This window comes from Simochromis diagramma, unplaced genomic scaffold (genome assembly GCF_900408965.1).
Source record: "Simochromis diagramma unplaced genomic scaffold, fSimDia1.1 OVJJ01000205.1, whole genome shotgun sequence".
Lineage (NCBI taxonomy): Eukaryota > Metazoa > Chordata > Actinopteri > Cichliformes > Cichlidae > Simochromis > Simochromis diagramma.
The window spans coordinates 1,488,268-1,516,056 of NW_024386782.1; the positions used below are offsets into that span (position 1 = coordinate 1,488,268).

The 27,789-nt window shown below is 38.8% G+C and overlaps 1 protein-coding gene across 1 annotated transcript in view; it reads right to left on the bottom strand.

Annotated features, from left to right (window-relative positions):
• Nucleotides 1-27,789, bottom strand: part of pigk (phosphatidylinositol glycan anchor biosynthesis, class K) — a 35,074-nt gene that overhangs the window by 4,686 nt on the left and 2,599 nt on the right. The window contains exons 4-10 of the mRNA XM_040015519.1: nucleotides 26,680-26,815; nucleotides 25,066-25,177; nucleotides 24,886-24,982; nucleotides 22,337-22,454; nucleotides 19,415-19,525; nucleotides 17,704-17,876; nucleotides 11,256-11,331 (exon numbers count right to left, since the gene is read on the bottom strand). Of these exons, the coding sequence (XP_039871453.1) occupies nucleotides 11,256-11,331; nucleotides 17,704-17,876; nucleotides 19,415-19,525; nucleotides 22,337-22,454; nucleotides 24,886-24,982; nucleotides 25,066-25,177; nucleotides 26,680-26,815 (823 nt within the window). The remainder of the gene's footprint in view (nucleotides 1-11,255; nucleotides 11,332-17,703; nucleotides 17,877-19,414; nucleotides 19,526-22,336; nucleotides 22,455-24,885; nucleotides 24,983-25,065; nucleotides 25,178-26,679; nucleotides 26,816-27,789) is intronic.

Genomic DNA, 27,789 nt, shown 5'->3' on the forward strand with positions numbered 1-27,789 from the left:
GCCAACCTAAGACGCTTCTGAAGTTGCCTCTGGTTCAGAAGTGGCTCAATATCAGACATATTCGACAGATTTATCCCCCCCTTTTTTTGCGTCTTGGCTCTAGATGCACTCCCACCACCTCAGTCCAGCAGTCCTTATGATTGTGGTTGCATGCACTAAACTAGTTAGAGAAATGCACATATTTGTAATGTTTAAATAGTAATTTACTCAAACTTATAATTAAATAAGTTAATAATTACAGATAGTATAAAACAAATCTAATATCTGTATTAACTAAAGGGCTCTAAAGATCTAGAAAAAATGTTTGGGATCACTGGGTACTATTATAAAATCAGAGTATACAGTGTAATGAGTTAATGATGATGCAGATAGAATATTTATTTCATCTAATGCTGTTGACTGACTGGCAGCGTTTCCGTTTTGAAAGTCTTAAGTTGCTTTGAAAATACACTCAAGTAGGCAATGTTATATTCTGCTGAATTTCCCTTCATATAAGCAGTGAGGACTGCTGATTTGGCATAAGAAGAGTGGAATCCTCTGATATATTTGTGTGTATGTGTATATTAGAGGATAGGAAAGAGTTCTGTACAGTTTGTTGAATATATGCAGTATCTGAAAGAACCACCTGCCAAGCACCAAATGCTGTCTTTGGCATCTAAAACCTCAAACACTGGCTGAAATTGTATGATTCAAAATAACTCTGTTACATTAAGATTTGGGTGAGTTTTTTTGCTTGCTAATTACTCTACACTTTGTCCATCAGCCAATTAAATCAAAGCTAAACAATGGCTCCATCTCAGTCTTTTCAATGGCCAACTTAATGCTCCTGTTATATAAAGTAGGCTTATTTCATTTTGTGAAGACAGGGTGATGATGATGAAATTGACCCAATGATTATTACAGTGATCCATAGACACACTCGCACATGCAAAACACCTGATTCTATTCATGCATTATTACATGTTTCTTAGAATAACGAATGTTAATTGCTTTGCCTGGTGAAAATGACTAACTTCTTATTAGTTTAAAAGCTTTTGGTAAGTGAGGCGAAAACCTAATTTCAGGAAACGTGTGTGGCTGCGTTCTCGTGCCTCATTGCAGTGTACGTCTTCTCAAGGCTGTCGTTTCAATAGAAAGTTCAGGTTACGTGACAACGCTGCCAATTTCCTATGTAGAAAGACCGAGGACAGCAGTAAAAATTGGATTACGTCTGAGCCAAAATTTATTTAACAGCTCAATCAAGTCAAACCAATAGAGCTCCACTGCCATCCAGAATGCTAAAGCAGAGGCGTTTGAAGCACACAACTAAGCTTTAGGGTATTTGTGGACAGATCAAGGCTGGAGGTCCAAGGTAAAGACCTTCCCTTTTGAAGCATCATTTGTACAGCACACACTGGCCAGAATATTCCGATTGTATTCACTTTAACCACACGCTAGTTTTGGAAGCAAGGTGGGTTTGGGAACGAGGCAGTATTCCCTTCAAATGAGCTGGAGAGTTAGCTGGGGTGGAGAAAAATCTGGTGTTCTCTGCTTAGATTATTCTCCTGAATAAACAGCGAATATTCATTTTAACATCAAAAACAAACATGATAATAAAAGATTTTTTAAAGGAGGCATCAGTCACACCAAGTGCGTTTACATGAACATAGGTATAATGTTAGGTGCTTCTGTGGAACGTTCATCTCCCACAGCCAGTACTTTTCCTACATACAGTACATACTGTATCCACTAGCGTTCAGCACTTCAAGAGAAACATCCTTTCGCGTGCCATCGAAGGGGCATATGAAAGGAATGAACCGCCATATGCAACCACAGCAGATGAGGCAGAAGGCCGGAGCTGGAAAGTGAGGTTACGTCCAGTGGAGGTGGGCTGCACGGGCTTCTTAACCATCGAAGGCCACTGAATGAGGTGGGTAACAGAGGGCTTAGATGGTTGGTCAAAGAGCTTTCCGATGTTGATGGAAAAAGCAGTCACTATGGAAGGAGCCGAAGGCGGTGGTGTGGGCATCCAAATGACCAGTGGGCACAAAGCAACATACCGTCCAGTCTGATCAGACTGATCCGACTGCCTCGGCGGCGTACACAACTGGTGTGCTGCAATGGTGGAAACATCACCATATGATAAGCAGCAAACTCACCCCACCTAGAAGGCTTCTCTAACCCACTCAGGGCAAGTGCTGCGTTTCACTGACAAGGATTGTAACATCTAGTCCTATGAATAAATTAAAGTGAGCAGAGAAGAAAATGAAGCTGAAAAGAGACATGTTTTCAGCATCTGAATCATGCTTTTTTGAGATACTGACTAAACTTAAGGAAGCTTCTCAGATGACTGATTTTGGTCTTGTTTGTCTGACATCAGACATAACAGGCATCGCAGTGGGTGTTTCATCCAAAAATAGCCCGGAGTTAAAGGCCTTGAAGACTTTCTTACTTTCTTATCAACACTATTTACTGACAAAGTCAGAACACTTTCATTTATTTTAAATGAGAGAGATTTACTGAATGAGTCAGATTCTGAGGCCAGCTGTGGGTGTGTTTTTTTCATGTTACTAAACAACTGTCCATCAAATATGCTCAAGCTATATCCACCGAGTGCTAATGAAACTGAGAAACACTGATTTTTAGTGTAAAAGTGTCAAATAAAATAAAAAAAAAACACCTTTTTTTCCTCTTAAATTATATTTAGTCATTTGAAATAAATCCATGACTAGAGTATACAATTCATCTGCCTACACGGGTGACAATAGCTTGGATTTGTGCAGAACCCCAGATTAAGGCATGTTTTTGGTTCAAGTGCACTTTACCTTACCTGTACATATTCTGTGGCTACAGTGGTTGTACACAGAGTGCATCTGCAATACTATGTGTAGATATAAACACAGAATGAGAGCTACTGGTCAACACCTCTAATCTAATCCTAAGTATTTATACACTTCAAACTCTAACTTCTATTATTATGAGACTAAAACGATCAGATTAGTCAGATATATATTAACAACGTCTTATATTACCAGCATTAACAGATCCATTCATCATCTTAAATGTGTATCCAGAATTCGACATCCAGTCATGGTTTACACAGTGGGAGGTTGGAGCCTATGCCAGCTGAATACATCCTTACTAGGGTGTCAATGAGACAGACAACAGTTCACTCTCGCACCTAAATGTGAAATAAATTACCAATCAATCAATCAATCCTACCTGCAAAGACTTCCACACAGAAAGGCTCTAGCAGGGGGAACCTTCTTGGGCACCAGGGCTAACGTCTGCACAATACTGGCCATATTAACAGACCTCTAACCCAAATCTCTCCAAAATAACTATAAAAAGAATTATGCAGTCATGGTACAGGCTCTGATTTGTCACTGACACTGCAAGCTGAATCCTCACTGTTTCAAAAGACCGGTCAAATTTGACCTGTCTGTTCCAGTTCAGTTGAAACAGAGGCATCTCCCCAAATTCAAATTAAATTTTCCAGCATGCTTGAGTCATCTCCCTCCATTTTTTCCTGTCAAATGAACACTGAGCTGCAACAACAGTGATCTCTCCCACTGAGATGCTGACACAATCACGCAAATACTGCTGTGCCCGTTTGAAATGCCGTGGCAAGGTCACTGATTTAGAAACACATCAACAGTCAATTTATATATATGAACACAGAGATTCTGTGAGGTTTCTCTGTTTGCATTCTCTATCAGAGGTAAATCTGAATTACTTGACAAAAATAGTTGGGAGTCTCTCAGGGGAGGACACAAAAAGGCTGACAGAAAGACAATGAGACTGGCGGATGAGGCAGAGCGTGGCTGGATATGTTCAAGAGATGAATGGGAGTGTGTGACTGTCAGGGGGCAGTTGACCTCTGTGACAGCTGTAGGCAAAGGTGTGCGTGACTGTATTTGTTTGTGGGTGTGCATGTGCGTCTTAAGACGCAGTCCCTGGGGTGAAGAAGACCAAAGGGAGATGGAGTGACTGTGACAGGAAGCCACATCAGCACAGCTGGCAGAGAGAAGCATATACGAAGAAGGTGGTGAAGGGAATATTAAAGATATAAGAAGAGGAGAAAAGACCACCACACCATTTGGCTGCAAATAACTAATGATTATTTAACTTAATATTAAACAATAATGTGGGGGAGATTTTACAAAATAATCAAACAACTAGCCGAATGTTACTTTTACATAAAGTAATCCTTTAAGCATACTTTACATTTTTGTTTTATTCCTGTGTCTAGTAAGTGTACTTAGCGAAACATTTTACATTTGTTACCTCTGTTGTACAAACTATATAATGGAGACTATAAGGATAAGAGGAAAAAAAGATGCACTTGTTAAGAACAACACCAAATACAAACCTCCCAAAAACCAAATAAATATAGCTTTATATCAGCTGACTTACATATACTGTGCTCTGAAAAAGTCTTGAGCTACTTCTTGTTTTCATATGTTGCTTCCAAGAAGCCAGATATTCTTATCATTTTTTTAAAAAGTGCAAAAGTTCTCCAAGCTTTTCAATTTGTTTTGGACACTGGACGCTTTTCCACTCATTTTTAGTTCAGTCATTGTGACTAACAAATCTTATAGATTAGTGTCAAACCACTTAACACTGACTTATAAACTAAAGCATAAAGAGGTACCTAACACAAGGGATGAACCAGTGTTTTGTCTTTAAAATGTGCTTTAAATTGTATATTTAGGCACTTTGTTACTAAGCAGCCTTTCAAATGGATAACTGGTTCCCATTTCTTTATCTGAATATAATATGCTGAAGATAACAAAGTTTGATATTCTCAGGTGATTCTCAGTGGATTACTGATATATCTCAGCATGGTGTGAAGTGTGTCCTTAAAAATCTGAGGAAAGTGGACAAGTAGAGGACAAAAGAAGTGTTAGGCCTTAAAAAAAACAAAATCTACAGCAGAGAAATAGAGGGAAAAAAGTCCATCAAAGACCTGACTCGGGACCTGAGAGATGCATCTGGTACTTCAGTCGATCCATTCACTGAATCTTCATCAGAAATGGTCTCAGTGGAAGGGCGGCTGTCAAGAAGCTATTCTTAAGGAACGTAAACTTGGAGAAAAGGCTGAGGTGCGGCAAGTTACACAACAACTGGACTAAAAATCAGAAGCAACGCAGCTTATGGAGCGAGGAATCCAAATTAAAAATGTTAACATTAAATTAGGAGAGCGTGAAATTAGTTCACGTTTGGAAATGTTACACTTAACTGTTAATGTAAGTTATTTGATTAAGGTATTACTTTTATGTCAATTAACCAATACCCTAAATTACTGATAGAAACTTTGGTTGTATAGCAGCTTTTTAAAGTGGGAAATGTCTGCTATAGTCTGTCATTAGATGTGCATGAGAGTTTTGTATCTGTGCCCTTTTACCCTAAAGTAAAAACGATATAGAAAAAGGAAACTCAGGTATGAGGGAGGCAGAGGATAAAACTACTAGAAATAGGAAGGTCAGAGGGAAGCAGTTAAGTAGCCAGTGTTCACTGACCTTCACTGACAAAACCATTCACATCTCACTGCCAAGGACAGGAACCAACATTCAAGCAGCATGTTACCATTACATACACATTGTGTTGTGTGTTCAGTTCACCAGTACAATCAATTAAGAGCTACCCATCTGATTGATCGGAGCTAATTAACATGGGCTTGCAGGATGCTAATGGTCGCTGAGGGAGTTCCGAAACACCCTGCCAAACACTAGCACTCCAAGGTCAAAACTGCAGCAAATTTTATGTTGTGCAAAGCCAAATGAAGGAACAGCAGCTGCTGTGCACTGCCAGGACACTCCACTGTATTGCTGTGACATTTAAGCCTTACGCAAGTACTGAAACAGTAATAGTAGTGGGTGCATTAGTCTCTCATAAAGCATGATTTGTTTTGTCTCTCTCTTTTTTTAGAGGATATTATTCATAATTACTGAGCAAAGAAAATTCCAGTTGATATTTGATTAAACAGAGACTGACACAGTGAGCCGTTCCTGTGATCCATACAATCCTAACATTCAGCTCTGAAAAGAGTTACTGCTGCAAAGAGGATACTGTAGGAGGATTGGGAGAGGGTTAGGAAGCAGGCGAAGCATTAATTTTCACTGTTTCCATTTTCAATTCTCTAGAGCCATATGGGGTGGCGTCAAGCTGGCAAAAGAACAAATAACAATTTGACGCCAGAGACCAGGACTCACAGCAGCGAGGGAAGCGAAAAGAAGTACAACACACATGAGAGGAAGGGAGGGGGGAAGAAGAGTTCCTTCTAGTTATTTCCAGAAATGAACCCACAGTGATTTGGCAATGACAATCGGATGAGATGTGTGAATTTGGAAAGAGAAGGTGTCAGGACAAGGGGACTAACCCTGAAAGCACTAGTGAGACAACTGCCAACAGTGACAGGGCATTAATCATCTCCTAACATCCACACATCCACAATCGCAATGAGAGAAGCTTGTCTACACACCATACAGCCCAGCCATATATCTAGTCACTTTGATGACTTTTCTATTTACAAGCCATGGTCTGGTCTAATAGGAAATGGAAAAAAAACAACAACAATAAGATATCTGAGAGTACTGAACACTATTTGACAGCTAATCAACAAGAAGAGAACTGTCAATGGGCTTGACGGACATTGGTCATTCTGTTGCAGTACAGATGGACTTTGGAGACGGGCAGATAGATGACTCAGTCTGCCAGGACTCCCATCTTCAATCCAGCAGGAGTGCAGGCTTATAATCAAAATCTCTGTCAGGGGTCACTGGGTTGACGAGCGTGTTTGTCTGTTGGGTGCTGGGTGCAAATATAAGAGGGAGAGGGGAAAAAACAAAAACACACACACATATATAAAGAGAAGCAGGAGGGAGCCAAAATAGAGTGCACCAAGAAATGAAATCAAGTAGCAGACAGCAGCGCTTTAAAGGAGAGCATCTCTATAAGCCACTGTTTTGTTAGTTTGCTTTTATTTTGAATAGTGAGATTATTACTAAAAAAAACAAAAAAAAAACTTAATTAATAAACTACTCTTATATGAGAAGAGACCAGTTTTTGCCATTTATCTGGGGCAGTCTTCAGCTAATTTCCTAAAGTGCCGCTGGCTGTGGAGACCCCCTCCTGTTTCCAATCATGACACTCAATAAGCAACTGACAGGACTCAGGCCTTTGGTCAGCTACATTCATTTCGCCCAACTAACTGTGACTTCTTTGTTCAGACTAAAGTCAGTGTCAGCCAGTGATGTTTCCAGCAGCAGGACCCAAAGATTTTCTTTTATATTTTGCCATTTACTCGGTTCAGCTGGATTTGACCTCTGCTATCAACACCAATAGTTTAGTGTCTGTTGACATGAGGGAGACAAAAAAAGAACGAATCGAAGCAAACGACAGCGACAGCAGCTCTACTGTGGCCATTGAAGCCTGAATCAGAAGCATTTCAAATGTTTATCCTTTACAAATGACTCAAAGTGATCATTGTACCCCTTTTAACAGAAGTGCAGACCACTGTTCTTCAGACCCCTCAAAAACAGCTGCTTCAATCCAGGCTTTGGTTCAAAATCCCAAAGCCCATTTGGACACTTGGTTAAGCATCTCAAAGCACCTTGAAAACCAAGGTAATTTACTGTAGTAGTAATCTGGTAATATAATTTTTTGGCATCATTAGGCAAAATCCATAACAATCATTCATTTGATATCAGTGGTCTGACAAAAAAATTCTTCCCCTCCTCTAGTCCTTATCCTCAAACCTAAGACAATCTAGTCTAGAAAATGCATTTTCTGTGTCCAGGCATTTCACCCTGATGGTGTAAATCCTGACTGAGTATGAGAAATCCTGCAGGAAAAGTTGATATTTACACAGAGAATAACTGCACAAACTTTAAAGTTCACATAAAAAAGTAATCTATCACAAAAGGAACTAAAAAAGTAGATGAGAATAAACGGAAAAAAATGTCAATATCATAAAGTGCTTACAAGACTGACAAAATTGCATGATAGCATTAGCCTCAGGTTGGTTTTAGAGATTGTTGTTATTTTTCTCTGTGAGAGTAAGCTGCTGATTTCATTTTGAATGGCTTTTAATGATTAGCTATTAAAAAAAGACTAACTCCTGCGCTGGCTTTCTGGCAGTGGCTTGTCAATCATAAACAGCCGTACTCATTAAGAAAGAGATGCATGAGCGGCAGGAGGAGGGCTGTACTTTCAAATCCTTAGTATTTCAACCTACGACTTCTCTCAAGTGAGAGAAACAATTGCTCAACTGTCACATTTTGCTCAGCAGAAAAACTGTTGTATTAAATAGTCCAATTTTATTTTCACTTTAATCCATGATCTCTCGAAGGTTTTGCAAGATGACATCCCATTAAGTTTAGACAGCATGCCTATGACTAAGACTTACTGTAAGGAAGAACTAAGTCTTGAATGCTTATTATAAACAGATATTAAAACGACAAGGTGAATCCATTAAGTGCAGAATACGCTCTGGAGGGACACTGCTAACATAGACTTTAGGAAGCATCTATTATGTAGACAAAAAGGCTTTTTATTAACATAAAACAATAAAACTGTTTGTGGTGCACCATTTCATTTATTAAATGAACATATTTTAGCTTGCTACTATTCAATCGAACTGAAATATTGTTAATAAAATAAGGTTGTTGTAGCAGACACTGAGCAAAATGAACAATAATTTGGAGTTATGACTGCCCACCTCTTCAATCCAAGTTCATTATTCGTTCTTCTTTTAGCTCTATTTTCTTTTCATCAGCTCCTGTGGGACTTTTCTGACTATTATGTCCTAAATGCTTCAATATATTCTGAAGCAAGAGAACCTAGTTACAGTGTAATATTACTCAGACTAAAAAATATATCTTTGTCTGATGAGGTGTTCACGGTGTCTGATCAGCTTGCCATCTTTCACGCTGCATGATGTCAGCAGAACAAAATGACTTTGGATCACTCTTTGAGCCTCAACAAAAGCACAGTCTGATTTTCTGTTTGCCTTTCTGTTTTTTTTACATTAGAGCTCCACATTGTGGAAGCTGTCACTCAATGGAGAAGGTAGAAATATTTTTTGATATGCTGTCTTTTTGCCTGGACGTTGTCAGGTGTTCCACATGTGACATCACCTGTATCATGTATCAGCGTCAACTGTCATATGTCAACTCGTTTTTTGGTCCCAACAGTCTACATTTCTGCTTGATCCATTTTCATGGCTGAATCTGGAATAACAACCTTATCCCAGATGAATGAGCTGAATCTACAAAAAAAAAAAAAAAAAAAAAAGGGGGCTTATGGTGCTAATTATCTGTGGGTTTTTCCACTGTGGATGGCTGGTTAACATTTAACTAATCCAAAGAAAGGTTGCACAGGGCTTTCACCAGTCTATTAAAATGCAGACAGCTTACTGTGGCTTGCCTTGGGAAAAATTTGTTTTAATCATAAGTTAATTTTACCAATATATGATGTTGGCCCACATTTATATGAACCTAGATGCTCACTGTAAATATGACCAGCTTCATTGAGTTTAAAATATGTCTAGTAGTTTACTTTAATTCCTTCATGCTGGAATACCACAGCTAATCAGTCTGTAGAGATGTTAGTGAACTTTACTTAAAAAAAAAAAAAAACAGTCATAAAGTTTGGTTAAATCCAAACAGACCATTTAGCATTTCGACAAATATAAACATTGGCTAAAACTGTTTGAAGAACAAAGAATAAGAAACAAAAAAAGACTGAAAAAAAGAACCAAGAAAATGTTGTGGCTTAATACAATTTATCCTTCAGCTATCATCTGGCCAATTCTTTTCACTGATTAGATTAGGCAAAGCTTCAATGTGTCTGTTTGAACAGGGGTGTCAAACATAAGGCTCAGAGGCCAGAATACGCCCAGCAACGACTACAATCTGGCTCATTGGACGACTTTTGAAAATGTGAAGGAAGGCATTCATTCTTAAATACATTAATTAAGTCATAAAAGAAACGTTCCTGTTTTTCCACTATCTACTGTCTGCAGTTTATTTCTTACAACTTAAGCACAAAGAGTCATGCAGACAGATTTCTTTCATTCACTACAGCAGGATTTTTTTGTCATGTAGAAAAACTGAGACATACCGTTTAACTTGCACTTATATTGAGCTATCTCACAGATTAAGTTCAAATTAAGACTGACAGACAGGAAAGTTTCACTGTGTCGGCCCACTGAAGATCAAAGTGTGCTGTATGTGGCCCACAATGTAAAATGACTTTGATGGCATGCAATGTTCAGACAATATGCAGTATTGCACCTGAATAATGCTATGTTAGATGAGCGCTATGCAAAGCTAAAAAAACATGTCAGTAAAAGCAAAACTAACTAGATGCTCCGTTCACCACATTTCATCTGATCATCATACATCGCATTTACATGTGCAGGAACTAATTAAAACACGCAAAGAAAAACTAAGCAGCACACTCCACATTCAGAGTGCATACAAAGTGACTTTTTAGGTTTCCAAAGTTCAATCAAATCTGGTCTTGCCCTGCAAATGCACTGTGTACACGTCGATATTAACGTGTCCACTCTCTGTATTTTAAAAAGGCGGGCAGCTCGCAAGGCTGAACCCCAAATGTAATCACCAATAATGTCTACTCTTGCTCGAGGCAAAGATTAATGTGGATTCTTTACTTTTGTGAGGCATAAGTTGAAGTGGAAATACGGAAATTGTATTTTTAATAGTCTCATAATGGAAAAATCTTACGAGAGTAATACAAGACCAGAGCCGGGCTATTCTGAATGCACAGCGCGCATTCTAAAGCTGGATTGAGGAGGAAGAGGTGTTCATTTGTGAAGGTCGACCCGAGTGAAAGTCACAATTCATTTGGGAATGAGGTGAATGCACAATTCTTTTCCACAATCCTGCCTATCCTTTCTGCTGGATTTCATGGTGGCCCCTCCGCACCGAGACCGGGAGGCAGTTGCATTTCACACTTAGAGATGTCACCATGGAAACGGCACAAAGACATCTGTTGGTGGATGTTGCACATAACTTTCTGTTCTGTGTCCAAATTAAGGAGGAGCATGGACACACTTGAAAATAACAACAACAACAAAAGAAGCAAAACACAAGAGCCAGGGAAGAAAAGAAGAAGAAGCTCTGCATACGCAAACACATAAAAGACACATAAAAGTTGACCAGCATGAAAACTTACATGAAAGGTATTTGACAAACACCTCATTTGTAGCGACATGGGCTTCCTCGTGCGGTTTAGTATCGGTGTCTTACCTGATGGATGATCTCAGACACTGGCAGCTGGTCCGCGTACGAGTACACCTCTTTTTGCTCCTCTCCATTTACAGGACTGAAAAACAAAACACACAAAACAGCACGCTTTGAGCATTTACTCAAGAAAGCAAATAGCACTCATACATTTGGCTTTTGTTACGTGGAACACCATCATTCAGTGATGAAGAAAAGCTGTCAGGAAGAGTAACAGACTCAGTGTTTCCGTTGGCAGTCTGTGTGCAGCTCAGGTGTGTGTGTGTCTCTGACAGTCAGTTGTATGCATTTTGATGCAAATGACCTCCCCTTTTTCTCCTTCTAGATAAATTAATGAAAGTTATCCTGGAACATCAGATGAGTGTCAAAATCAACTTTAAAATAGAGGATGTGATTGGAAGAGATTGCCTGCATATCACTACCCATCACGGTATAATTCATTGAGTCACTCACCAACAAAAATCTATACTCTGAGTAGTCCACTCTCCACATTTTCACTGAAGAAGAAGTGTTAGAAGGGCTTCAAACTCCTGAGCCCCCTGTACATTCGCAATGCACTCTGCACTAATTCTTCTAAAACCCCAGTGAACATCGATGCAGAAATCAATGAAGTCAGAGGCAGCTGCACATTCAGCTTCAACACTCATATGGATCGCTTTCATATTTGTTGTCAGCTGGTGTTTGTTGTTTTTGCTCTACGGAAACTAGCTTCTTTTGGGTTCTCATTTTACAGATTTTATATATACCCACTAGTGCTAAGTCTGTTCTTCTTTGTTTAAATTTGTGTCGTATTATAAAATTTAGTGAGTTTACAAACTGTGGAAAATTAAAATTTGGAAATAATAGCATAGGGCGACCGTGGCTCAGGGGGTTGGGAAGCGTATCTGTAACCGGAAGGTCGCCGGTTCGATCCCCGGGCTCTCTGTCCTGGTCGTTGTGTCCTTGGGCAAGACACTTTACCCTGCCGCCTACTGGTGTTGGCCAGAGGGGCCGATGGCGCGATATGGCAGCCTCGCTTCTGTCAGTCTGCCCCAGGGCAGCTGTGGCTACAACCGTAGCATGCCTCCACCAGTGTGTGAATGTGAGAGTGAATGAATAGTGGCATTGTAAAGCGCTATATAAATCCACTCTACATGACATCGACATACTGTTCTGGTTTACTTTATTCAGCTTTGTCTTCACTTCTCAGTGGTCAATTTAAAAAAAACCACCAGACACGCCTTTAGTATTTCAGAATAAGGTATCCATCATTCTGAAAGAATCAGCCTAAATCAGGTTGCTCTGAAGGACAAACGTTTAAGCCCATACCTTTGCAAATGTCACAAATCACTGGATATCTGCAAGAGGATAAGTCGAGAATGGCCACAATGTTTCTACAGTCACAATAAAATTATTTTAGTCCAACAACATGAAGAGCAGTTGATCAAACTGTGTTTAAAGGGCAAAGGCAGCGCCCTCACAAGCTACAGCACCATACACCATAAACACACAGTCATTTGTTTAAATGTACATATGACACAAAATGCACCTGTAAAGTAGCTCTGTTAGGGGGTTTGTCTGAATAAATCCACGAGGTACATCAACCTGACAGTCACCCATGTCCGGATGACAGCAACCTTGAAAGTTACAAACAAGCCTAAAATAAAAAATTCTGACACAAAGTCAAACGGGGGTCAGAGCTAAGGTTTACCGTCAAGTGGAGGTTCAGGAGTGACCGTCTTTCGGCAAAATTTAGGTCAGACAAAGTGGGCCACATCTCCCCTGTGAGCCATCATGACACACCTCCAGCCACTTGATGATTGAAACCTGTTCTTGTATTTGTGTCTTTCTTCACTCAAAGTTACTTTTACCCATCATTTTTCTCTCTGGCCATTTCATGTCACACTGACACAGACACACAGTCTCTTCTCGCGTGTGATGAAGAGAAGAAGGTGTTCACACAAAACAGATAGTAGTAAAGCGTATGGACTGGTAAGCAGGGAACCAACTTCCTGCTGAGCCTTCGGTGCGTGCCAAGCTTCTCTGCCACAAGAAACATGTCACTAAAAGCACAGATGTGTCACCGCTGGGATCTTCCACCCTTTTTTTTCTCAACATGAGAAATGAGCTCTAATTCAATTCAAACTACTTTCTACTTTATTTTCCACAAAGACCTTTTTGGAGAGGCATTATAAGTCCTCTCTGCTTATTAAAAGGGATGTGCCTGCATTCATCCCCCACCTCTCTAGTTCTGATATCAATGCCGTCTCCAGCTGCAGTCTTTAGGTTAAACAAATTTCCTTTTTTTTTTTTCTTTTTTTTTTTTACTCTGCCAGCAGCTCAAGCAGTTTTTGCAGACACAATCCAGTCCTGCAGGTCACAAATTACATTAAGTATATTTTATACTCAATGGGATATGAATTCAGCTTAATTTGATAGTTGTAATTACTCTGGGAGCTCGTGTAGCCCAGAGGAGGACGTGTTACGGTCAACAACCACCGATGGTTGCGAGTGAGGAACTACACAATGTCATTACAGTGTTAAGCTTATGTATAATGTTGCGGATCGAGAGGGTCCATTAAAACGTCTTCACCATCAAGTGCCATTCACTTCATGTAAGGGCTTGTTCTGAGGAAGAAATTGATGTTTAGAAATGCACGAGAGGATATGGGAGTGAGAGAGGCGAACGCGAGCTAGAAAATGAGAGAGGCACATGTGTACACTCGCACACATGTACACATCTTCTCTAAATGTCCTCCTCCACTTGTCTGAGAGGCAGAACAAGCTGACAAAAGTGGATTAAAGCAGCACTATATTTAATAACAGCTTGTTTCCGAGGACATCTGTGATCTTCTCTCTGTGGGAACACACTGAGCTCACTACAACCCATTTTCAGGTCTTATGAAACACAATTTTCTAACTTTCGCAACGACATCTGGACAAAGGTTTCATAAAGATCCAGTTTCTGACATCGATTTAGTGATTGCTTTTTGACATGATCCAGAAGTGCTGGCAAAAGGGTGAAGGTTGGTTTCTCAGGGGAGTGCCAATTCATGGGATTTAATACTCTTAAAGCATGCAGCATGGTTACTTTAAATATGGTTGTAAATAAAGATCAATTAGAGATCAACACTAACTGAATATACTACATTTTCTTGCTTATTTTTTCTTTCAGGCATTCATCACTGTTTTCAACCATGCGCCCAGCACAGACATGTATCAGATACAGCAGGTTTGGACATCAGCTGGTCTCCCTTGTACAAAGGCTGCATGATATTCGATTGCACCATTGTGCAGGTAATAGTCTGGTGCCTCCTGCATGCTCTATCCACATAGCTCCCTCACCTGAACTGCAAAGAGTATTTTCAGGAGTGCAAACACATTTGAAGAGGACTATTGCTTGCTGTTTGCTACACGTGACAAAGGACAACTGTGGAAAATATCCCGACCCGTTTCTCCCAAACCTGTCCAAAATTCATGTGTGAAAAGGGCTTACCACAGTACAAAGATAAGCTGGTTTCAGCTCCTCGCTTTTCAAATGTGAAAACCCATAAAAATGTATTTTCTTCTATAAAAATAGCAAAACAGTCTAAAGAATCGCCTTTTTCTTTTTCAAACAACAAAATCAGTCAACTGAGGTAAGTGATGTTAATAAAACCCAGAGCAAACCTGTGATGCCCCCCCCACCACCACACTAATAATTACAGCCTCAACTGCCTTATTGTTTGGCACTCTTGCTCATCTTTCTTTGATTCAAGTATAGAGAGACACTTTGCATTTTAAATAGGCATCTCTGCATAAATCTGGGCTCTCTATTCCTGAAATTCATTAGCCCTGCAAATATATATTTTTTGTGTTAAAATGAAACCTTTTCTTTCCTGACACACACCTTCTAACATTTAATCAAAAAAAAGAAAAGAAAAAGAAAAGAAAAAAAAAACAGAACATATCGAGTGCTAAGACTTTGCAAAACTGTCAAAAATTGCTTTTTTAACTCTTATTTCATGGCCAGTTATGGATGATCAGCCTTTGAATAGTCTAATTCCATTACATGTAATATTTTACACTGGTAAAACCTTGCAAACACGTTGAACCCTTCCATTCACAAAGACCCCTTAATAGGTTTTAAACATCTTCACATGTTAAATTATGAATAATTATTTATTAATGCCAACGCTGATGACTACATTAATTTAAATTATTGCAGTAATGAGGTCATGGCTATTATTTTCCACATGCTTGTATTGTAATCTCCCCACTGCTACAATGCTGTCCAGACCCAACAGAAGCACAGAAAGCTTCCTGTCACCGCATTATCAGTCAAGTCCGAATGTGGCTGAAGAAACACCCTGACAGGACGTACAAAATGACAATAAATGTTGTTAGTCTTCCCAACATCAACAAAGTACAAAGACACTGCAAGCACTTTGGTGAATCAGTAAACTTAGTGCTGTTAAACTTCAAATGGATCGGGTGATTGCTGGTTCTTACATCAGAAATGGAGATAAAACGTCTCTCTCTAGGACTGAATTAGGCCAACAGCTAGCTCAATAACATTGTGTTGGTGTTTCTGTGCTGCATGAGGATCAGCAGGACTAATGTGCTGGCTGTAATCGATATTAAAGTAATAGGGGAAGTTGTGTGCAATGAGTAACTTGCCCGGGGCCACAAACAGCCAATGACTAAAATCAGTATTGCAATTGCCTCTAATTACTAATTAGCAGCCAACCACATTAGATTCTTTAATACTTCCCAGTGGTTCAATTAAAACCCAGTTAATGAAATTAATACAAAGGGTTGGGGGAGTGGTGGTATTATCATTAATAAAGTTAAATTCCCATTGCATCTTTAGGTTGAACACAGTAAACATCTGTTCCTGCAGCTTAGAGAATCAGTGTATGGAAACTGTTTGCGATAGCTGTGTGCTTCCAAAAACTCCTGATGATTGTGCTTATTATGGCATTAGTGGAGCTTGGTGATAAAGCAAACAATACATCGTGAGGCACAGAGAAAAGGTTTGACAGCTCTCTACAGCCATCTAGTGGCTCAACCTATTTATCACAAAATGGAAGCATGCACCAATTTGGATATGTGCAATTCACCGCAGGGTAGTGCCACAGATAATCTAAAGCAAACACTGCTCATTACTCACTGCCACTTATGAAGACAGACTGCATTAAGTCTGAAGGCTGACAATGAAGATGCCCAATTATGAGCTCCGCTTCTCTCTGAAATAATGCTTTCAGTGTCGTTATTGATTATAAAAGCAGTAAATGCGTTCAAAATGAGCAGCACCATTACCCAAGACAAACATGTCATTGGTCAACTTTACAATCAGGTCTTAAAACCACCACATGGTAGTCATAGTGACAGCCACTGAGTGCTTTAATCTTCCAGAAACAGGCCAATCAACACATCATTAGCAGAGGAATCAATATCACTGATGGGAGGTGTACTAAACAGAAATCAAAGGCTGGTTAGTTGTAAACTGAACACAAAATGAATTTGGCTGCTGGCAGTGAGGCTGGCCTAAATGAGAGTATTTTATAAGGGTCCCCCCCCCACACACACACACACTCTTTTTCAGCACATGCAACACTCGCAAGTTGCCTACCCTTGTTTTGCAATGATTATTACATGATTATTAAAAGTAATGTAAAACTGTAACCACCAGGAGGCAGTGTTATATACCAGTGGCTATTTCAGATATTTATTTTTCATCATTTACTCAAAAGGCTTTGCCTTATCCAGGTCTCCATTATACATAAGGTTTTCTAAATGACTTGCTTAGTAAACAAAGTTGACACTGACTTGCTGTACCCTCATGTCATCATGAAAGTACAGCCCAGCCCATGTTCAACTTCATTTCATATCCCTTTAATATCTACCTTTAATCTCCCTTTCTGTTGTTACCTTTAGTTCATTTTGAAAAGCTGGAAACAATTTGTGAACAACTTATTTTTGCACAAGTATCTTTAATGCTACAGTCACATTTGGGAAAACAGTGGTGCCAAAATAATTGCAATTGCATGCAATGAACTCGCAGTGTCATTGCCTTTGAAATGATTGTTTCAAAGAGGGGGGACAAGGTCTGCAACCACTCAACCTCGGTCCATCAAGAAGGTGATAAAATGGCAATAAGTTGGAAATTAGATGCAATCAGATAATACAGTGATTAACTACCATAAATAGCTGAAAAGAAATCGCAAATCTGTAGCCATTTACATATTCAAAGTCACATTAACTTATACTACTTAACAGATTACTTTAATTAATTGCCCAGCCAGAACCTCATAGACCAAAAGGTTGAGTGTGTTGCATTCTAGACCTCTGCTACTTTTTTGCCAAATGCAAAGTTAATCACCAGGCAACCACTGATTTTTAGTTTCTAGCAGGTTGCCATCCTGTTTTTATTCTAGTTTGATTGATGCATACCTTTTGCCATTAACAAAAAAAACAAATAAATTCAACTTACTTCTCCTCCATCTGCTTGATGGGGTCAGTCAAGTTGATGGCATCCATGGTGAGCTCAACTTTGCGGACACTACCAAAGAAATCTGTGATGAGAACACTTCCAGGATCTCTCAGGAACAGGTCAGTACGATGGCCTGGAGTGGACACACACTGACTCTTTGGACACACTTTGAACTGTGGAGGCAGAGACAGCAAAAATTTCACATTAGGAATATTCAACATTGTTCTAAATTAGTGGTTTCTGTCACGTTGGATCTCTATTTGGGAGCCAGTCAGCTAGTCCGCTGACAGTTGCTGAGGGAAACCGACAATTTTCTGGACAACAGATAACACAATTCCTAATTGGTTGATGGCACTCTGGATACAAGCAGGCTGCAGATGGAAACCACCAAGCTTTGTGTCCCAGTGTCCTATGCATGCAGATTCTGGATATGTATATGAAGATATCTGTTTATTCAAACTATTTAGAACAAAAACAACTAACAATGTCTCTCTAAATATAAATATTCGCCTCATGACAATGACAGCTTTAGCAGCAGCATAACTTGCATGTACAGGTCAGCTCTGCACAAAGACACAATACTAGATTTATTCCTTTTTGCACCACCAATTCCAAGTTCCAGTTGCAGCTAGTATTGAGCTGTTGCTCTGGGAGGTGTGACACCGTGAGAAACAGATTAGAGGCACTGTGTCTGACATTTGTGCATGTCCTTGCCAATTACAATTTTTAGCACACTTGTTATGTTACCACTTGTGAATGAATCCTATGTGAGTTTATCAATGTGTTGTTTTCCGCTTGAAAAGAATATAAAAATCACATAACTGAGGTCAACATTATTTCCTCAGCCAGACAGGACTTGAAAGGTACAGCAAATGGCACGACTTTGCAGCTTGGATCAGGGGGGGGAAAAAAAAACAAAAACAAGAACGAAAACTCAGAGGGCTCATCCAGAAAATCCATAGTATTGATCCTTAATTCCCTGAAAAGGCACAACAGAGAATCTACAGAAACAGAAAAATTGGAAGAAAAAAATAATAAGCATGTGTCAAAACACACAGAGTGCCAGAGTAACGATCTGAGGTGCTTTGAGCATAACTCCGGGTGACGCAGATGAGGAGTGGTCCTTGTGGCCTGAATCGCCGCACGAGGCTAAAAGATGAAAAAGGAGTTGCTGCTGAGACTGAGTCATGGACCAGAGCAACATGTACTCACCATTTCCACCCTGATGTGTCAAAGGCCAACGACTGCAACACCGTATCAGATATTCTGTTTCAAGTGTGACCTGTGTGACTTTTATCTGACTTCTTTTGGCCCACAGACAGAGGAAGAGGACAGTACAAGAAAAACACTGCTTCAGGTATCAGCAGTGCTGATTGCCACATCCTTCCTTTTAAAAGCTGACTTTCAAAATAGTCAATCTAATAAAAATCTGCACACCTTTTTTGTTATGTTCTGTTGCAGTAACTACAAATGAATTCATAACAAATAAAATGATGGTGTTCAAAATGTGAGACACCAGAGAAAATCTCTTCCTTTCTGTCACTCAAGTACAAGTAGCACAACTGTAAACTTAAATTTGCATTAACACCCCTAACGTATTTTAAAGAGTATAACAAGAATTTTATTTTGTGGTTCAGGAAATTGCGATTTCCTGCAAACAGGTATGAGGAAGTTGTGACCATACTGGACACACACGCTAACAGAGGCTCACCAGATCATTCATGTTGGTTTTGCTTGCAGGATGGATGTCTTCAAGGAACTCCAGCATGTAGAACGTGTAACGATCCATCAAATGGACTCCTATGGCCAAATCTGGCTGGTGCTAGAATGAGACAGATTTTAAAAATGTATAGGATAAGAATAGTTGCTAGAATGGGCGCTGCGGTGGCATTTTTACTTCTAGCTCATTAATCAAACCTCTACACTTTTACACAATGAACACTTACAGTCTTTTAAAATACACATCCACACCAACATTCACAGATTTGTATTATAAAATTCATCCCAGGTAACAATTTATGGAACATATTTCTTTAGTTAGTCAATTATAGTTTCCGTTGCAAATCTGTACAGTATCAAAATCTGATAAGTGTCATCTGGCATTGAAATTGAACAACCATTGTCACAGCAGAAGTGTGTGAAAGGAAATGAATTAGAGACTTGTGGCAGCAGGATAGCTTCATGAGTGATATTCATTATCTTAAAGTACACAGAGGTTTCAGTTTCTGCTGTATTGCAGACAGACATTTTTTTTCTCCTTTATTTATATTTGTTATGTATTTTAGAGTATATTTAGTTTAGCCTTTAATTTAATTGTTAGTTATACAACTAAAACATTGCGGGGGGTTGAGGTGTTTGCTGTTGCCCTGTGACAGCTCAGATGGGCCCCAGTCCCCCTGTGACCCTGAATAAAACAAACCGGAAAAGTAGTTTAGAAAATGGATGGATAATTTCTGTAACAATGCAATTTCTCTTTGGGATTAATTAAGTGCTTTGTCTATCCATCCATTAATCCATCTCCAATAACGGAGGAAGTAAGAGTTTTCAACCCCCTGGGGGTGTGAAAATGGAAAATGCAAACAGCACTGACATATCATCCCCTGTTTAAATCCAATATTCACGCTTTTTTAAGCTCCACTGTGGTCTCTAACGGCTCCTAAGGTTCTCATATTTTTTGATTCTCCGATATGTTTACTCTGTATGCTCTTCAGTGTGGAGCAGGTAGAGGAGTGTGTTTGTTTTAAGCTTTTCCACTGGAAGCAGCTGCTTTGGACAAAACGCTGCTATAAGAGCAGAAAAAGTGAAGCAGATCAATAATGTTGTGGAGCACAAAGCTAAACACTGAATCAGGTAAATATCCCCTCACACAATCCAAGGCTGTAAATACATCTTTATCTTTAGGTTCAGTTCATCATGAAATTAAATATTAGTTTCATATTTTTTGTTCAGTCATTTGATATTTTAAATTTAAAAACGCTGTGATATAAAGCAATTATAGCTGCTTTGAAAGCTTGCATAGTATTAGCTATGTACAGCTGACAATTTGAAGTCATTAGCTGATAATGTAAAAATAATAGTGCCTGCCAGTGCCACCCCTCAGCATCGTAGTAGATACACCTATGATATCAATTTCAAAATCCTACACCCTTCTTGAGTTTTCGCATTCACAAGAGTTTCAGAAAACTTGACCTCTGACCTTAAGGTCAAGGTGACTGAGATTTGAACTCGTCCAAGGTTTTTAAAGCCCATTTAAAAATCCTAGGTGAACTCCTTCTTGAGTTATTGCTTTCACAAGATTCACAGAAAACGTGATGTACGGCTTCTAATCCTACGGTCAACGTCACTGAGCTTTGAACTCTAGTATCAGCCGCGATACCTACCTACAGTTGAGGCCTACAGTATTAATTTCAAAATCCTACGTTGCCTCATTCTTGCTCAAAGGAGACTTATGATGCTTTCCTTCTTCCGTGATGTACATGTTGTTACAGTGGTGCGTGCCAATATTAAATTGGCCAAAGTTTTTTTTAAAAATTAGGGGCTGAATGTACAAGCAAATCCTGTAAATAAAAAAGCTCAGACTATTTTAAACAGTCCATAGAGCAACGATATGTTTGTTAGAAAAGCAGAGCCAAGCTGAAGAAAGTTGGAGCAGGGGAAGGAAGCTAAAAGGCTTTTATAATCAGAAGGCTCTCTAGAACAGTCCAAAAACAAATATTTATAGCCACAATAAACCATGTCAGTAAATAAGTTCTGTTCAGCAAATAAATAAGGTCTTCTTTGTTTGTTTGTTTGTTTGGTCTTAACTTTGTATTTATTGTATTTTTCAAAAGTAGTGTAAACATTAAAAACAAAGAGAAAAAACAGTTGGTCATACATAAAATGTAGTTTGGCACTATTTAATGTCATAAAATTGATATTTTTAAATGTCCCCTCATCACAGTCCCTTTCCTTGAAAAATGCTTATTTTTAGATATTAAAAGACTCATTATTCATAAGTGTTTATGTTATATTCTGCTAATCCCCTATTTGGCCATTTCAGTGTTTTTACAGTGGTTCTGTAACTTACACACACACACACACAAACACACAACGCACAACTGAGCACAGTTTTAGATTGGTCCATCAACAGTGCAAAGCAGAGAAAGAGTGAGCAAGTTTCCCCCCCTCAGCTCCTGCCCTCACTGCCTCTTGAAGACTTTTCAGGATTTTTCTAACTAAATTATGCAGTGGAGGGATTTGCACTTTAAGCTATACGTCTCAAGCAAAAGGTCAGTGTTGTGTAAAATGTGGAAGAAGAGGGGGAAAAAGAAGCAGCATTGTTCTTGTATTTGAGTGCAGTGCAGAGCTAGTAGGTTTCTGATAATTATTAGTGTGATGAAGAACTTGTAACATGTCACATTTCTTGCAGACCTTTCTTAGTTTGAATGCTAAAAGAGAGAAGACATTTGAATAAAAATTCAAAAGTGCAACACTATTTCAAGTAACACTGACTGGTGTTGCAGGGGGGTGAGAGCGTATGAACACAGAAATCAAGCTAGTGCAATGTGCTATGAAATCACACTGCTTATTAGAGAATCTGACAAGCTGATGGATGATTTTTAATTCATCTTCCATGTGAAGGAAGATAACTCACCGACAGGGAGTCTTCTCCAACTTGACTGCTGGCCAAAGCCATGATGTTTGGAGAGTAAAATCTTTCATACATGGAGGCGCCTTGACAGGTGTCAATGATGAAGAGCAGCTCGTTGTACCTGGAGACAAACACACGCACACACACGAACAGAGGATCATACACATTCTCAAACAAAACTGATGGGAGAATGCACAGCTGGCATAACACTCATCCATTTGTTCCAATAAACAGATATCACACAAACCTTCTAACCATCTTTCATATTGCAGTTACCATGGTGACCAAGAAAAACCAACAGCTCCATTCAGTCCTGCTAACACTCCCACGCACACAGCTTAACCACCACCCCCTTCCTTTCCCTTCCCTCCATCCTCCTTTCCTACAAAACACTACATTTCACTACAACTTCTTTCCCCTGTTTAGACAAACATATAGAGACTGTCACATCCAGTAGATTTAATCGAGGTGGTTTGGGGATGATAAAGGGAGGTCTCTTCGGTGGCTGTAATTTAGCAGTTCAACCCTGCAATTATCACATCAGCATGAAAGCTGGCGTCACTGAGCTTTTATCCAGTAGCCTGGAGCCTGACTGTAACCCAGACACTCACCGTGGATGATAATGGGTTTGGACAACAATAGAGGCACTCGCAGCAGCAAGGTGAAAGCTCATTTACCATCTCGTGATTTACAAATTAAGCAAAGCAGTGGCTTAAATAGTAACCCCAATTACAGAACAAAACAGCCTCTACTTTTAGAAGAATTTAGGAAAACATGACAAGTTCAAGGTAATGTCAAGAGTACTAATACAGAGAATGCTGTGCTAACACTTTGTAATCCCTAGCTTATCCCACATAGAACTCGATCACATGGTCTAAAGTATAAAATTAAAATAGATAATGAAGGCCACAAGGGACAATACGATCTATTTACTAAGTTCAACAATTACTTTGTTTCTTTTTGTACTCCAGTTGTACTCATAAAATTTCCACCTGAAATGATTCCTTAGTTAATTCATTCGCTAAGGGGTGTCAAATTCAATTTAACATCACGCTGGGAAATGAGAACCACATTAAGGGTGAGATCAAGTTTACTGAAATTCTTTAATTAAACTGAAAATGCAAGTCCAATATAGTCTTCACATGTACAAGTTGGCTTAAGTGAAGCCCAGGCCAAATAGTGCAATGTTTATAATGCACTCTCATTACAGTGGTTTGGTCCATTTAACATTAAAACATATATCAAAATACTGAATCTGTAATTTTATTTTTCCATATATTTCTACAAATCTTACCCAATGGTTGAAATGTGAAATTTCACAAAGTTAAAAGTAAAACCTCTAGATTTAGCTGGAAGAAACCCAGCTACAGTAAAGCGTACTGTACAGTATGCTTTAGTCATTTTCACCGTCCTTGGCTCCGTTTCTGTGCTGATGTGCAGGTTCAAGGCAAAGCAAATTTCATTCTTTGAAAACAGCAGTCATCTCAATGCAAATATACACAGGTCACTCTTTATGCCTTCAGAGTCAGCTTTTATATTCTGTGCCATTTTCTGTGAGCTAGCTTGTTATTTTGCAGCTGCAGTGGCAGTGTGCCCGTCTGTTTAGTGTGGCATACAGACACAACGAAGGGGGACGGATCTGAAGTGATACGCTAGCCGGATTAAACTTTGCAAAGGACCAGATATGGCCTAGAAACCTTGTGTCTGCCACACATGCATTAGCGAATCATTGTTCCTAGATTTGTTGTTGTTTATTTTACTAACAAAACTAGACATCCAACAGCTTCAGCTTCAGCTATACATAAAAAAATTGTTAGTTTCAAACCGATTGATAACAATTCCTATTGATTTATTAATTACTCACTAAATATGGCCCAGATAAATGTTAAAACTTATGGATAGATGGTTCAACCAGTTAAAAATTATTATCTGTGAATATTTTCCTGCAAGTTTTTGCTTCCATCACGAATGTACAATAGGCAAGAAAAATACTTAAACAATGAAATTTAAAGATTTTTTAAATATACATATGGTTTCATGGCCTTCAAGTTAGCCCTTTAGATTCACACATTCAGCTCCTCATTTAACTACTGTATTCCTACTGCATATAAAACTTAATCTACAATTTACAGGCAGGAAAAAAAGAACTATCAAGGCTACACGTCGATGTTCCCAATGACAAATGAAAGCCCAGCACTACCTTTCAAGCTGAGCTGAAGCTATTTTTAAAAAAACCTGAACAGAGAGTATACAGTTTCACTGCACTGACAGCACTCTTTCAACCACTGAAGTCATTTGATACACACAAAGCCTTGATAAGAGAATCAATTTAACGTAACACACCTCTTATAATCATCTGTTTTGCTTGTTATAAAGAATCAACAGAATGGGAACCTCCTGATAAAGTTATAATACTCATAGGCTGTGATGTTTTGTGCTGTTAAATGCTTGTTGGCATGCTGCACAGCTAAATGCCCTGCAGGGCAAAGAAAAAACAAGCAAAGTAGACCTGACAAATGGGATTATTTGAAGTCACTTTTCAGTTAATTTACCTTCTTTTCTGCCACATCTGCTCAAAAGCATCTGCCAGTTCCACATTACTAATCTCCTCAGAGTCCTGGAACTTCAGAAAGCCATTCCCACCGTGGCCTGTTAATCAACCACAGATTAAAAATAATTAATTCAACTTTAATTACTTCAACTTCATAGGTACATTTTTTCTCTTTAAGTACCTGTCAGGTATATGAGGATGTTGCTTCGATCATCAGAAAGGAGGCGTTTAGAGCGTGGTGTGCTGGGAGGCAGGCGCCCAGTCAAAACTCGCAGGAAGTTCTCCACAGTTACCTAAGGCACACACGGTACAAACCTGTGGTCATTTTCCATCTATGTCTCTGACAGGAAGTAGTAAATTAGTTGTTAAATAAAACTATTCAAAGATTGAAACTATACAAAACAAAAGCCAGTAAAAAGAAAAGTTAGTGATGAAAAGTCAATTCGTAATATTTAAATTGTCATTGGTAGGATCAGTAAGTGACCACATTTTTGATCTTCTCCACTTATCCTTTAATTAAAATTTGATAATCAGCTCCTATCTGAGTTTTTTCTCTGTTTTTTAATGATTATTGGTTTTTGTTGCACATGAATGTGGTGTGACAGCAAACAAAGACTGGCAGTACAGTGTCATTGTATTTTTAAAAAGGCACAAAACAGAGTGAGTCGTCAAAAAACAATGAACTCGCCTTAGTCCATAATAATTAGGGGTGGGGGAAAAAATCGATACTGTGTAGTATCGTGATATTTTGTTTGCTAATAATGTATCGATACAGGGACAACAGAAATCGATATTTTGTTACAAAAAAAGTTTTTGTGCTCTGACTTCAGAGCATGTTGATCCTTTTTCTGAGCAAGAATCCTGACATTCCTTCACTGTCCAAATGTGTTTAACTTTTTTTTGGCAGCAATAAACATGACAGTTTACTTATTTTAATTTAAGACATGTTTTATTTTAATTAAGTTTAAAACTTTTTTATTTAATGTAAAATTATATTTTGTTTTAATTTACTTTCAAATTCTTCAGTTGCTGAATGGGCTGCATAGTTTTTTTAAATTGCATAGTTCAGAATAGCTATAATTGTACCAGATGGTTGCATTCAGTTAAGTTGGACTAGACTGTAATACAAACCGTTCAGTTTGTCAACAATAAAACTGACTGAAATGAGAGAATGACTGAGTGCGAGACTTTGATATTAGATAAAATGAATATTGATAAAGTTTACCTTTATGTACAGAATCTGAATATCGCAGATATTTAAAAAAAAAAAAAAAAAAAAAAAAAAAAAAAAAAAAAAAAAAAAATCGCAATAATATCGTATCGTGCATTAAGTATTGTGATAATATCGTATCGTGGGATGTATGGTGATTCCCACCTCTAATAATAATCAGAAAAATAAATAAAAACCGGCTGGGCCCCATTTTAGACGTGTAGATTATAAAATGTCCTGGTCAATAAAAATGTTGCCTTGGACATAATCCGTTTCTCCTCAAGTTATTTAACGCAACACTGAAGGTGAAACACAGCATGTGAGACTGTCACATAAATCACAGTAAATGTTTATATAACAAGCTGAGCAGAATCAAACTGTCTGGGGTAGGAAAATATTTACAATTTATGCCAGACAGTCATGAACATTTGTGATTATGCTCAAGCGATTCATCTTTTTCTGGCTTCAAAATACCCAATTTTTGCATTTAGACTTTAAAAATCACTCAGGGCTTGTTGATAAACATAAGGCTAACATAAGTGTTGCTTCACAGAATGAAGGTGAGGTGTAAACACCTGAACTGACCTCATAACCTCGATAGTCCACTTCCACATCGTCACCATACACATTCAGCTCCATGTTTTTGTGACTGAACACTGTAGCAGGTTTGGGATTTCTGTGGTTACAAGCCATGTCATCAGCCAGCATCAGAACTATGTGGCTGGTGATTAAAAAAAGAGAAAAAACAGAGTTAATATGATGATATTGAAATAAGTAAAAGGACAATGGCTGCTATCAAACACGTTAATTGTTATGTTATGAAGGATAATGCATTTAGCCTGAAAATTAAATTGCATCAGTTTGTTTATTGATCTTACAGTTGGACCAGCTGTTGAATATTTAGAAACTTTTGACATTTGGACATCAAGAGCTCCCACCAATCATACAGTCAATCGCTAACCAGCACTACCACCACAAGTACTGTGTAACTCTCCAGAGCCAGGACTGATTTCTGAAACTTTACTATCTCGAAATAAAATGAAAACTTATTAGTATATGCACACTTGTTCATCCTGTTGCCACTGGTGCCCTTCTACACAAAACAGACCTTGTCAAACATATTTGCCATTTTCTCCACGTTGGATGTTTTATTTTACCGCAGCTCTCCATCTGAGAAAGGCCCCAGAACAAACAACAAACCAAAGTAGGCTGTGGAAAAACTTTTGAGCACTCACTTAATTCATTTTGACACAATACAGGCACCTTGTAGAATGGACAGCATGTTCTGAGCTGCTCTCAGCTAAAGCCAAGCCTAACAATGGACAGCACCATAGACTCAGTAAACTTATTCAGAAGTCCGCTTCGGCCCTGGATGTGGCCGTGGACAATCGATGTGCAATAATAGTGAGCAGGACAATGTCAAAACTCTTCTGAAAGTCCAGTAAAATATCCCATACCCTCTAAACAATGTTCTGGCTAGCCAGGGGTTCAGCCAAAGACTAACAGCATGAGCTTCTTCATTGCAGTAGCTGTCCAGTTACACAGTTCCTCTTTCTAATGTACCTCTTTTTAATCAATTTTTGAGCAACTTTTACAAAACACTTCACCTGCTGGGATGAATAAATTTCTCCCTTAACTACTGAATACACCATGATAATTAAAAATGATTGCTCAATTACAGAAATATAATCTAAG